This window comes from Danio aesculapii, chromosome 9, assembly GCF_903798145.1.
Source record: "Danio aesculapii chromosome 9, fDanAes4.1, whole genome shotgun sequence".
Lineage (NCBI taxonomy): Eukaryota > Metazoa > Chordata > Actinopteri > Cypriniformes > Danionidae > Danio > Danio aesculapii.
Window position 1 is genome coordinate 549,757 of NC_079443.1, and position 13,428 is coordinate 563,184.

The following is a 13,428-nucleotide window of genomic DNA, read 5'->3' on the forward strand; positions in this document are numbered from 1 at the left end:
GCTGAGGATTAAATAAAACAGGTGGCTCAGTGGTTAGCACTGTGATCTCGCAGCAAGAAGATCATTGGTTCAAGCCCCAGCTGGGTCAGTTGGTGTTTCTGTGTGGAGTTTGCATGTTCTCCCTGTGTTGGCGTGAGTTTCCTCCGGGTGCTCTGGTTTCCCCCACAGTCCAAACACATGCGCTATAGGGGAATTGATCAACTAAATTGGCCGTAGTGTATGAGTGTGTGTGTGAATGAGTGTGTATGGGTGTGTCAGTACTGGGTTGCGGCCGGAAGCTAATCTGCTGCGTAAAACATATGCTGGAATAGTTGGCGGTTCATTCCGCTGTGTCATACCATACATTATAAGTGATATATGATATCTGTTATGATATATTTGTTAATTTCTCTTGATAGTTTCTCCATAGCAGTACTTATTCCTCTTGATTGTGTGAGTAAGTGTGTTTGGGGTCACCTCAACAATCATCTTGACAGTGGGCAGGGTTGTGGCCAGGTTCTGCGGGTGTGGAGGTCTGACGGTGACGGGAACACAGCCGGCGTACAGACAGCCGTAAAACGTGGCGATCAGATCAATACCTGCACAAGTCAAACGCACAGAGAGAGGAGTGAGAAAACCTGTATCTGGACACAGCTACTGAGCGCCTGAAGATAAGAACTAGCAATGGTTGTCCTGTCTCCAAGCTCTTCTGATTGCTCCACTGCTGTGGACCTGACAGTGATGAGCAACACTGTGTATAAGAGTTGATGATGTTTTAACTGTGTCTAAAACACACTGTGCTCACGTGCACGGCGCTCCATCAAGTGCATGTTTATATTGAAAAGCTATTTTTAAAAATTGTAGCATGTTGTAAAGGAAAAAACGCAGTCTGTGTGAAAGATCGTCACACTTTTTACAGAAAAGAGAAAACAGATGAATCCAATTGCAAGTGATTTATTGTCCGGAGGTAATATACAGTGCCTACAGTCAGTATAAATAAAGAAGGAGAAAATAAGTAATCGTAGCTGTTAAAGACAGAAGTCAGACAGAGAATCAATAAAAAATAAAAAATCTAACCGGAATCCAGAGGTCCACGGCAGTCCTAAACAAGAGTCAGAGTACGTGAACAACCAAACAAACTGACAAGGAGACACAGGGCCCAGATCACATCTGTCAACCCTGCTGTTTTTCCGGGATTCTCCCATATTTTACAGTTCTATCATCCCGTAAAAGTATTTTCCCGTATTTCTCCCGTATTTTCAGTCTTTCTCTGAAGGTTGGCGAATAAACATTAAAGAGCCGAGCCGAGCTATACGCAACCCATACCGCCGAACCACCAGAGGCCGCCCCTTGCACTTAAATGCGAGTTTAGTCTTTGTTTAGGCCTGAAAACACTTGAAATAAATATAAAAATGGCGGGAATCCCTTATTATGGTGGGCATATGCCTTGTTTTCACATCCCATTGTTGACAGGTATGGCCCAGATATAGTCGCAATAACGAGCCACAGCTGGCAGGCTAATCAGAACAGCTGATGACATGACCAAAACAGCACAGACACAATAAAGCTACGGTCACACTGGGCTTTGTGTGTGCGAAATTCTGTCGTGCGGCGCTGCAAAAAGGGGCGGGATTAAACAAGATGATTAGACATTAAAAAAAGCGAGCGATCGCTCCATGCTTTAAATTTCTGTCCAGAGAGGTCCTGTTTTGATCCTCGATTGGTCTCACGCAGTCAAGTGAGTTCACCAAGCCTGAACTTTGCACCGCAGCAACTTGCGAAACTTGACGTATGACACTGCGTTTCCGGTCTGACGCATTCATGTGCGTATGAATGGAAGTCTATGGGAGGAAAAGCCCAGTGTGACCGCAGCTTAACACGTGCATGAGGGAACCAAAACAACCAATCAGGTGAGCGCACAAACCCACAACCATGACAAAGATATCCAGAGCAACTTTAGCGGTCGACTTTACCGGCATTCACATATGCACTGTTCACACAGGCAACAGCGTTCCAGAGCTTTTCTGCAAAAGCACCATTCACACATCCCTACTGAAAAAAACAGCTTAAACCAGCCTAGGCTGGTTGGCTGGTTTTAGCTGGTCGACAGCCTGGTTTTAGAGGGGTTTTGGCCATTTCCAGGCTGGTTTCCAGCCATTTCCAGCCTGGTCTTAGCTGATTAGGCTGGAAAATGACCAGTTAAAACTAGCTTGACCAGCCTAGACAGGCTGGGAACCCAGCCAAAACCAGCTATGTCCAGCTTAAACCAGGCTGGTCAAGCTGGTTTTAGCTGGATTTAGCTGGTCATTTTCCAGCCCGACCAGCTAAGACCAGGCTGGAAATAGCTGGAAACCAGCCTGGAAATGGCCAAAACCCCTCTAAAACCAGGCTGGTCAACCAGCTAAACCAGCCAACCAGCCTAGGCTGGTTTAAGCTGGATTTTTCAGCAGGGATCCAATTCATAATACTGGTCAACTCTGACACCATTACCCAGAAGTGACCAGTCAGATCTCATCACAGCCCTATTTTATTGATCAGAGTGCAGCATTATGATTATCTCTCTCTCTCACCAGGAGGATACAGCAGTGCTACGTGATCTCCAGCGTTCAGTCGTCCTCTCTCCATCAGCGCTAATGCCACACGCTCCGCACGCTTGTGTAGCTGCACACAGGACGCAGTGTTGACCACAGTGCCCTGCAGAGACAACACACACACACATAGTGAGAGGACAGAAACACACACCCTGTCCACTGTATGAGCTCTATGTTAACAATCTAGGCGCAAAATCAAAACTGCATGGCGCAAAAGCACTAAGGGTATGTCTGAATGCACTTTTGCTATTTTAAGGATGGGAAAAAAAGTCTGCGCACCAAGTGCATGAACTTAAAGATTCATTTTCTTTTCGGCTTAGTCTCTTTATTAATCTGGGGTCACCACAGCGGAATGAACCACCAACTTATCCAGCATATGTTTTACACAGTGGATGTCCTTCCAGCTGCAACTCATCACATCAAGTGACGCCCCATGGATCAGAGAGATGTGAGTGCTGTACCTTAGAGTTGAGCAGCAGAAACAGAGGATGATCTGGCGTAGCCTGAGCTCTCCACTGCAGGACATCCTGAAGATATAGAAACTACACACACACACACACACACACACACACACACACACACACACACACACACACACACACACACACACACACACACACACACACACACACACTCTGATCACTGTTTGGTACAGTGTGCTTATTGTATTACCAAGCCCTTTTGTTAATACTGAAGTTGGATACAGTTGGGTTCAGGACTGGAGCAGGGTTAGCGGAGTACATTACAGTTAGTTACAGACATACATACATTGAATTTTATGAATTTTAAGTTTAGTGGTATGGGAAAGTCTAATGGTTGGTTAATTTGGGGATAAATTTTATTTGTAGAGACAGGTTGACTGGTAGGGGTAGAGTTGGCTAAGGTTATGGACTAGTCCAGTGGTATGGGTAGGGTTAAGAACTGGTTAAGGTTATGGACTAGTCCAGTGGTATGGGTAGGGTTAAGAACTGGTTAAGGTTATGGACTAGTCCAGTGGTATGGGTAGGGTTAAGAACTGGTTAAGGTTATGGACTAGTCCAGTGGTATGGGTAGGGTTAAGAACTGGTTAAGGTTATGGACTAGTTTAGTGGTATGGGTAGGGTTAAGAACTGGTTATGGTTATAGTTCAGTGGTATGGGTAGGGTTAAGAACTGGTTAAGGTTATAGTTTAGTGGTATGGGTAGGGTTAAGAACTGGTTATGGTTATAGTTTAGTGGTATGGGTATGTTAAGGACTGGTGTTGTCTAACCCTGAAATCCATGATTATCATGTTTACTGCAGGTCACTCAATAGTGACTTTATCATTACATGTGTGATTACAGATCCTCCATGTTTTGATAAAGTGAGTCTGGGTTGATTTTGCCTGTACCTGGTCGTGGTCCTCCAGCTGGGTCACGTCTCTCCCGCAGGCCTGTGCAATCCTCTTTCCTGCCACCAGGTTTCCCACGATCATAGAAGCCGGACCCACCTCTGAAACAGAAGAGACAGCAGGTCACATGACCAGCACAACACACTCACACACGCACACACACACACTGAACTCACCGGTGCCGGGCTGCTTCTGTCTGGGTTTGGGCAGGTTGGTGACGCAGGTGTGGGGGCACATGAGCACGTTGCAGGGGTGCAGGGCTCCCTCCAGAAAGCGCTGTTTGCTCTCGGAGATGTGGATGCCGCCCAGAGGGGCTTTGGGGAGTGTGTTTGCTGGAACCAGAGCCAGACAGTACACGCCCACCTGATGGATGCTGTCGATAGCCTGAGAATGAGACATTAATAATTAAAAATAACATTAAAGGAAGCACTGGCATGTGCGTGTGTGTGTGTGTGTGTGCGTGCGTGCGTGCGTGCGTGCGTGCGTGCGTGCGTGCGTGCGTGTGTGTGTGTGTGTGCGTTCACCTGCAGCACTCGGCTCATCCACTGAAAGCTGTCCTCTTCTGAAGCGTCTGGTCTCTGCTCTGCCACCACTACTATCCGCTCATCATGCAGCACCGACACGGAAAACACTGCAATCCTGACAGAAAACACACACATCTTCAAACGAACACACTCGTCTCAACACAAGAGATGCTGATGAGAGAATAAATAACGTTAAAGAGACATCTCCAAACCATGACTCCATAACAACAGCAGCACATTTCGTACATAATTATGACAGGAATATTCATGAGATTGTATGCATGCTTAAGACACCTGTCATTAAGTGTCATATGCTCAGTTTTGACATCCTAAATGCACAGATGACATAGTTTGAGAAGACTTTGCTATGTCAACTTGACATTAGCGAGGCTGTCATCAAATGATTGTAATGTGGACGCTATAAATGTGTCATGAGTTTTATAACAGCGTCATCAATATTTGTCTTGACCTCAACTACAGTGGTGCAAATTTAATTTGTCATTAAACCTCAATCAATATTAATGACGCTGTTATACAATTCAAAGAAGTATTGACACTTTTAATGATCAATTTTAATGAGAGATTCAGCTTGTTCCTCTGTAAAAAGTGATCAGAAAAATATTCCCGACACTATTATAATCTCCTCATGATGATTATGTTTATGACAGATTTATGACAAGTTATTTTTGCTTTGGTTTTCTCTGCTTTCTGCTATTCTTGTATTTATAAAGCGCTTTGTGAATGAAGTTTTAAAAGCCCTATCGAAATATAAATGATTATTATTATCAAGTTGTCATAATAAAGGCATCTCAAACATCATCTGTGCATTTAAAATGACAAAACTGAGCGAATGACACTTAATAATAGTCGTCATAAGCATGCATAAACTCTCATTCATATTCCTGTCATGATTATAAATGTGTCATCATGAGTCCTATGAACAACTATGGATAACTTTAGAGTATCTTTAATAAATCATTGCAGAGTTAAATATCAGATCATCTGATATTCTCCAGTAAATACCTTCCTCTGTAGACGAACTTCATGGGCTCGACGGCCAGCGCTGTGGCCACCACATCATCCGCGTTATGCCTGCGTCCACTGACCACCATCAGCCCGTCCAGCTTGCCCACCACAAACACCAGATTATCCTGCAGCACACACACACACACACACACACACACACACCATGAGTTCTGGATATTTCTAGAGGGCGTAGAATTAACCCTTGTGTGCTGTTGGGTTATTTTCATCCACTCTGGGCTGATTTTGAGTCCTAATTTGGCCACAGCTTTCAGCAAATGGGATCTTTTTGGTGAAAAACCTTATTTTGACACATATTTTTGGGGAAAATGCTTTGAATGTTTAAATAAACCTCAACAATACACTCAGATTGACTCCGCTTTGGTTATGTTGATGCTCCATTATAATCACATTTATTGATTGCGCAGCCATGACAGCATATTGCACTCTTTGATTGTTGCTGGTTTTTCCTGTTGACCAGGAGCAACAGTTTGACATTTTTACTGTTGATCATCAGTTACAGTACAAAACAGCCTAGTTTCTGGCTTTTATATGGAGTATAGTGTGTGTGTGTATGTGTGTGTGCACATATACCCTCAATAAACGGAGGTCTTTATTGTGAATGAATTTGGTTAAATTAGGTCCCCACCAAAATCAAAACCATATCTACGCCCTTGGGAGGAAAATGCAGTCATGTGGACCCACCGGGCCGATGAACCCCAGCAGAGATGTGCGCGTAAAGGCTCGGTCACTGATAGGAGCTCCTGAAGACGTGACAGGAATAGTCTAGGAAAAAAGGAAAAAACATATGTATTTAAGTCAGAAATATTATCCCTCCTGTTCAATTTCTAATCTTTTCAATATTTTTTAGATTAAACAGGTTTTTTAAATACAGATTAAGTGAGAATTATTAGCCCCTTATTAATTATTTATTATTTAAATAATAATTAATAATTTATGTTAAATAACAATTGATTAATTATTATTTTCCTCAATTTCTGTTTAACGGAGAGCAGATTTCTCCAACACATTTCTACACATAATAGTTTTAATAACTCATCTCTAATAACTGATGTCTTTTCTCTTTGTCATGATGACAGCACATAATATTAGACTAGATATTCTTCAAGACACTAGTATTCAGCTTAAAGTGACATTTAAAGGCTTCACTAGGGTAATTAGGGTAAAGTTAGGGTAATTAGGCAAGTCATTGTATAACAGTGGTTTATTCTGGAGACAATCCAACACTAATATTGCTGAAGGGGGCTAATAATATTGACCTTAAAATGGCTTTAAAACTATTAAAAACTGCTTTTATTCTAGCCGAAATAAAACAAATCAGACTTTCTCCAGAAGAACAAATATTATCAAACATACTGTGAAACTTTCCTGAATCTGTTAAACGTCATTTGGGAAATATTAGACAAACAATATATATTTCACAGGGTAATTATTATTAATTTAACTTCAACTGAGTGTAGAAAATACATTTCCTTAGTTTAACTATATCACAAATCTTTAACCCTCACTAACACTACTTGTCTTAAAGATTAATCAAAATTAATCACATCCAAAATAAAAGTTTGTATTTATATAATGTGTGTACTCACTGTGTGTAAATATTATATATTAAAAATATATACAATAGTAAAATATATATTTATTTAGATATAGAGTAAAGCCTGACATTATTCATAGCCTCATGGCAAATTCTGACTTAAAGTTACTTGTTGTCATGGATTGGTCAGGCTCTCACGACCCCCACTCACGAAGATCACCATCACCTGACTTCTAATGAGCACACAGCTGCATCACATTCACGAGCACCAGATAAAAGCACAGCACTCCAGTCGCTCATTGTCCGGGCTCGTCTCGACGAAAGCGGACAACTGAGCGACCACTCAGCGTAGTCATCCTCAGCTAAAACAAACGATTTACTTACCTGTTCTCTTTGTATTCCTCCTAGTCTTCCTGGTCCTCCCGAATCGTCCTGTCTTCCAGTCCTTCCAAGTCTGTGTCATCCTCTGTCAGCTGTATCTGGTGTGTGCTGTCCATCCTCGTGTATTCCTGTTACCCAGCCACGGAGGAAAAGACCCCAACATCATTCCTGATCCTCCTGGCTATCCTTCATGTGCTCCTTGTTGTCATTTAATAAACACCCTAACGTTTCCTTACCTCTGTCTCCTGTCCGCTTCATAACAGAAGCCCGGACCAATAACGACGACAACATGAGCACCCCCGATCACTTACAAGAGCTGGTGGACCAGTTGAAGCGGATTCTACAGCCACCAGCTCCACTTTCCAACGCACCACCAGCACCGAGCACTTCCGCCTCCACAGTTTCTTCTTCGGCCCTTCCTTCCAGTCCCATGGCCCGACCAGCGCCCTACTCAGGCGGAGCGGGGGAGTGCAATGGTTTTCTGTTACAATGTTCCCTCATATTCGAAATGCAACCTTCTCTATATCCCACAGATAAGTCGAAGATCGCCTACATCGTATCTCTACTCTCTGGACCTGCACTTAAATGGGCTGAGACGATCTGGAACCAAGCCGGGCCGGTCATGAATTCCATCACTACCTTCACGGAGTATTTCAAAGAGGTGTTTGGACGTTCTGATGGGGAAGTAGCCGCTGGAGAGCAGCTGTATCATCTAAAGCAAGGTACTCTATCTACACAGGAATATGCTCTCCGGTTTCGCACTCTAGCAGCTGCAAGTGGATGGAATGAGAGATCGTTGTTGACCACGTACCGGCTCGGCTTGGAACCCACTCTCCGAATCCAACTGGCCACATTAGATGATACAATGGGTCTGGAGAGATTCATCCAACATTCTCTCCGATGTTCCGATCGTCTCCGTTCCTATCAACAGGACACCATCACCCCCTCGTCTGCACTCCTCCAATCGCCTGAGTCAACAGCCTCTCCAGAACCAGAACCCATGATAATAGAGTCTGGAAGACTGACATCAGCGGAACGACAGAGGAGGCTGACCCGGGGTCTGTGTCTATACTGCGGTGTCAGTGGACACACCTGTATGGAGTGTCCCCTTCGTCCCATTCGGACTTCAGTGAGTGTATTCAGTACGAATATTGAACAATGTAAACCACTTACTACCACCGTACAAATAACTACTGCCTCTATTTCTCTCCTTGTCACAGCCCTCATCGACTCCGGGTCAGCAGGGAACTTCATCTCCCAATCCCTCTGTCGTCAACTCCACCTCCGTACTGAGGCGTCCTCGCATATATACCAGATACAACCGATAACCCAGTGCACTCGATCTTCGACCCGTATCCATCGACAATGCGAAGACATCCTTCTTCAAGTGGGGTTGTTACATCAAGAGAGGATTCAATTTCTGGTTCTGGAGGGTGCAAATATGGACATCATTCTAGGGCGCCCGTGGCTGGTGAAGCACGATCCCATCATCTCTTGGGGCACAGGAGAGATAAAGAAATGGGGATCTGGATGTACACCTGCCTGTTTTCCAAATCTCCCTCTTCAAGATCGGAACCCCATTTCTTTGTTTGCAACATCGGTCGAGAGCCCTCCTGAGAAGCAGTCTATCCACATTCCTAAGGAGTACAGCTCCTTTCATGATGTCTTCTGCCCCAAGAGAGCTTCCCAGCTACCGCCGCATCGGCCATGGGACTGCGCGATCGACCTAGTTCCAGATGCCCAGTTGCCAAGAGGTAGGATCTACCCGCTCTCGCTTCCAGAGAATCAGGCAATGGAAGATTACATAAGGGAGGCTCTGAGTCAGGGGTACATACGTCACTCAAAATCACCAGCCGCCTCAAGCTTCTTCTTTGTGGCCAAGAAGGACGGAGGGCTGCGTCCATGCATCGACTACAGGGTCCTAAATAACGGTACAGTAAAATACCGATATCCCCTTCCTCTGGTACCAGCCGCTTTGGAACAGCTCCGAGAAGCTAAAGTCTTCACTAAATTGGACCTCCGCAGCGCGTATAATCTGATAAGAATACGTGAGGGGGACCAATGGAAGACAGCATTCGTGACCCCTACTGGCCACTATGAATATGAGGTCATGCCTTACGGTCTGGTTAACGCCCCCTCCGTATTCCAAAACTTCATTCATGAAGTCCTCCGGGAGTTTCTTCACCACTGTGTAATAGTGTACATAGATGACATCCTCATTTACTCCCGGAGTGAGGCCGAACATCGCCAACACGTTGCGGAGGTCCTACACACATTGAGAGAACATCACCTCTACCTCAAGCGGAGAAATGCTCATTCCACCAGAAGTCGATTCATTTCTTGGGATACATCATTGACCAAACCGGTATACGTATGGATGGGAAGAAAATTGAGGCTGTTCTATCCTGGTCAGAACCCACTTCCATTAAGGAGCTCCAGAGGTTTCTTGGGTTTGCTAACTTTTATAGACGGTTTATCAAGGACTACAGCAGGATTACATCACCTCTCACTAATCTCCTCAAGGGTAAACCCAAAGGACTGGAGTGGACCAAAGAAGCAGCCGCAGCCTTCCGCCTTCTTAAGAAGGAGTTCACAAGGGCCCCACTCCTGACTCATCCTGACCCAAATCTTCCTTTCGTGGTGGAAGTGGACGCATCCACCACCGGCGTCGGGGCAGTATTATCTCAACATCATGATACACCGCCCCGACTGCATCCCTGTGCCTATTTCTCTCGGAAGTTGAGCCCGGCGGAGCAGAATTACAGCATAGGAGACAGGGAGCTTCTAGCAATCAAGCTAGCCTTGGAGGAGTGGCGTCACTGGTTGGAGGGAGCCAAACATCCGTTCCAGGTGATCACAGATCACAAAAACCTCCAATACATCAAAGAGGCCAAGAGACTATGTCCACGTCAAGCCAGATGGTCACTTTTCTTCTCACGTTTTGATTTCTCCATTTCCTATCGTCCAGGACCCAAGAATCTAAGAGCAGACGCTCTCTCTCGTTTACACGAGCATCACGATCATGAAGAACTCCCAACGAAGATTCTTCCCGAACACATCTCCATTTGTCCGATCACCTGGAACGCTCCTCCAGTCGTTGCCACTCCGGAAGCCCCTGCTCCGCCGGGATGCCCTCCTCATCGGCAGTTCATACCACCTGAACACCGGGTAGATCTGATCCACTCCTTACATACCTCGCTAGGCACTGGACATCCAGGGATCAACAATACTCTCTCGCTAGTATCCCAACGATTCTGGTGGCCAAACATGGCAAGGGATGTGAGGCAATATGTTCAGGGCTGTAAGGACTGTGCCCAATCCAAGAGCCCACGTCATCTACCCGCTGGAAAGCTCCATCCCTTGCCGATTCCGAACCGTCCCTGGTCACACCTAGGAGTGGACTTTATCACTGACCTCCCTTCGTCAGAAGGTAATACCTGTATTCTAGTCATAGTAGATAGATTCTCAAAGTTTGTCAAACTAATCCCTCTGAAAGGTCTTCCCACAGCCTTTGAAACTGCCGACAATATCTTTAATCAAGTCTTCAGGTCATTTGGTATTCCAGAAGATATTGTGTCGGACAGAGGTCCACAGTTCATCTCACGTCTATGGAAAGCCTTCTTCAAGCTCCTAGGTGTGGCCGTCAGCCTCTCTTCTGGATATCATCCCCAAACCAACGGGCAGACAGAGAGGAAGATTCAGGAGGTGGGACGGTTCCTGAGGACCTTCTGCAGTGGTCACCAGAACTCCTGGAGCCAGTATTTGGGCTGGGCAGAATATGCCCAAAATTCACTGCGGCAACCCTCCACCGGACTCACGCCATTCCAGTGCGTCCTGGGCTTCCAACCACCGCTCTTTCCCTGGGATGGCGAACCATCTGATGTCCCCGCAGTGGATCACTGGTTCCGGGAGAGCGAGAGAGTCTGGGACGAGGCTCATCAACATCTGCAGAGGGCAGTCCGTCGAAGCAAGGTAACCGCCGATAGGAGAAGGTCTGAAGAACCCAGATACACACCCGGACAAAAGGTGTGGCTATCCACCCGGGACATACGCATGCGACTGCCCTCTCGCAAGTTAAGTCCCCGATTTGTTGGTCCCTTCACCATCGTGGAACAGGTTAACCCCGTCACCTACAAACTACAATTACCCTCTCACTACCGTATTCACCCTACATTCCACGTATCACTCCTGAAACCCTATCACGATCCTGTTCTTCCCTCCACAGAGCCTGACCACGAAGAGGAACCCCCTCCTCCACTGCTCCTAGAAGAAGGAGCCGTCTACGCAGTGAAGGAGATCTTGCGTTCCCGACGTCGTGGTGGCCAGTTGGAGTACCTGGTGGACTGGGAAGGGTACGGCCCCGAAGAAAGGACATGGGTTCCCAGAGCTGATATTCTCGATCCTAGTCTCATGGTGGAGTTTCATGAGAGCCACCCTGAGTTCCCAGCGCCTAGAGGCAGAGGGAGACCACCACGGCGTCGGAGGTGTCGGCCCTCAGGAGCGGGCCCTGGGGAGGGGGGTACTGTCATGGATTGGTCAGGCTCTCACGACCCCCACTCACGAAGATCACCATCACCTGACTTCTAATGAGCACACAGCTGCATCACATTCACGAGCACCAGATAAAAGCACAGCACTCCAGTCGCTCATTGTCCGGGCTCGTCTCGACGAAAGCGGACAACTGAGCGACCACTCAGCGTAGTCATCCTCAGCTAAAACAAACGATTTACTTACCTGTTCTCTTTGTATTCCTCCTAGTCTTCCTGGTCCTCCCGAATCGTCCTGTCTTCCAGTCCTTCCAAGTCTGTGTCATCCTCTGTCAGCTGTATCTGGTGTGTGCTGTCCATCCTCGTGTATTCCTGTTACCCAGCCACGGAGGAAAAGACCCCAACATCATTCCTGATCCTCCTGGCTATCCTTCATGTGCTCCTTGTTGTCATTTAATAAACACCCTAACGTTTCCTTACCTCTGTCTCCTGTCCGCTTCATAACACTTGTATTCAATCAGCAAGTTGTTTTTTTGACCAGAAATGACCCAGGCTTCTCCCAAAAGATAATAAGACGATGTACAAGAGGCTTTAATGTGGAAAAACAAAAATATTTTCACACCTCAAAGACATTCTTGGTCATTCCTGGCAGACCATAATAGGAGGTTCCTGTAGTGCTGGAGCTCACACAGATCTCCCCAACCTCATCCGTACGACAGAGATACGGCGTTCCCTCCACACGAATCACACACACCAGCCCTGGACACACACACGCACAAAGACGAACACACACAGACGGATGCACACACACACACACACACACACGCACACACAGACCATGAGACCACTGTGAGCTTTAAAACAAGAGAATAGAAAGCAAAAAGTGTTTAATCACATCTGCTGCACCTGTCAGCTGAATCACAGACTCACCTCCGGGCATCACCTGTCCCGCATCCTGCACTGTGAGGACGGAGAGCTTCTCCTCGGTGTCCACCCGAATCACTCCATAGCTCAGACCACTCATGGAGAGAACCGCCTTTCCTGGAGGAGGAACACCTGTCTCTGGAGGCCTGAGTGCACACGCACACACACACACACACACGCACACACACACACACACACACACACACACTTTAGTTTTAATTCAGTAAAATCACCACATCAGATTAATTACTGTAGTTGTTGTGTTACCATAGCAACTGTAGAATAACCACAACAGATTAATTACTGTAGTTGTTGTGTTACCATAGCAACTGTAGAATAACCACAACAGATTAATTACTGTAGTTGTTGTGTTACCATAGCAACTGTAGAATAACCACAACAGATTAATTACTGTAGTTGTTGTGTTACCATGGCAACTGTAGAATCACCACAGCGTTTTAATTACTATAGTTGTTGTAACCATAGCAACTGTAGAATCACCACAACAGATTAATTACTGTAGCTGTTGTGTTACCATAGCAACTGTAGAATCAACACAAGAGATTAATTACTATGGTTGTGTTACCATAGC

At 45.9% G+C, this 13,428-nt stretch overlaps 1 protein-coding gene across 2 annotated transcripts in view; it reads right to left on the reverse strand.

Moving 5' to 3' along the window:
• The window catches only part of dip2a (disco-interacting protein 2 homolog A), a 131,712-nt gene that overhangs the window by 15,786 nt on the left and 102,498 nt on the right, over window positions 1-13,428 (reverse strand). For both annotated transcript variants that reach the window (XM_056464642.1, XM_056464641.1), the window contains 10 exons: window positions 12,843-12,982; window positions 12,535-12,671; window positions 6,192-6,272; window positions 5,487-5,614; window positions 4,464-4,578; window positions 4,116-4,323; window positions 3,940-4,040; window positions 3,032-3,112; window positions 2,550-2,673; window positions 457-578 (listed from right to left, as the gene is read on the reverse strand). In XM_056464642.1, the coding sequence (XP_056320617.1) occupies window positions 457-578; window positions 2,550-2,673; window positions 3,032-3,112; window positions 3,940-4,040; window positions 4,116-4,323; window positions 4,464-4,578; window positions 5,487-5,614; window positions 6,192-6,272; window positions 12,535-12,671; window positions 12,843-12,982 (1,237 nt within the window). The remainder of the gene's footprint in view (window positions 1-456; window positions 579-2,549; window positions 2,674-3,031; window positions 3,113-3,939; window positions 4,041-4,115; window positions 4,324-4,463; window positions 4,579-5,486; window positions 5,615-6,191; window positions 6,273-12,534; window positions 12,672-12,842; window positions 12,983-13,428) is intronic.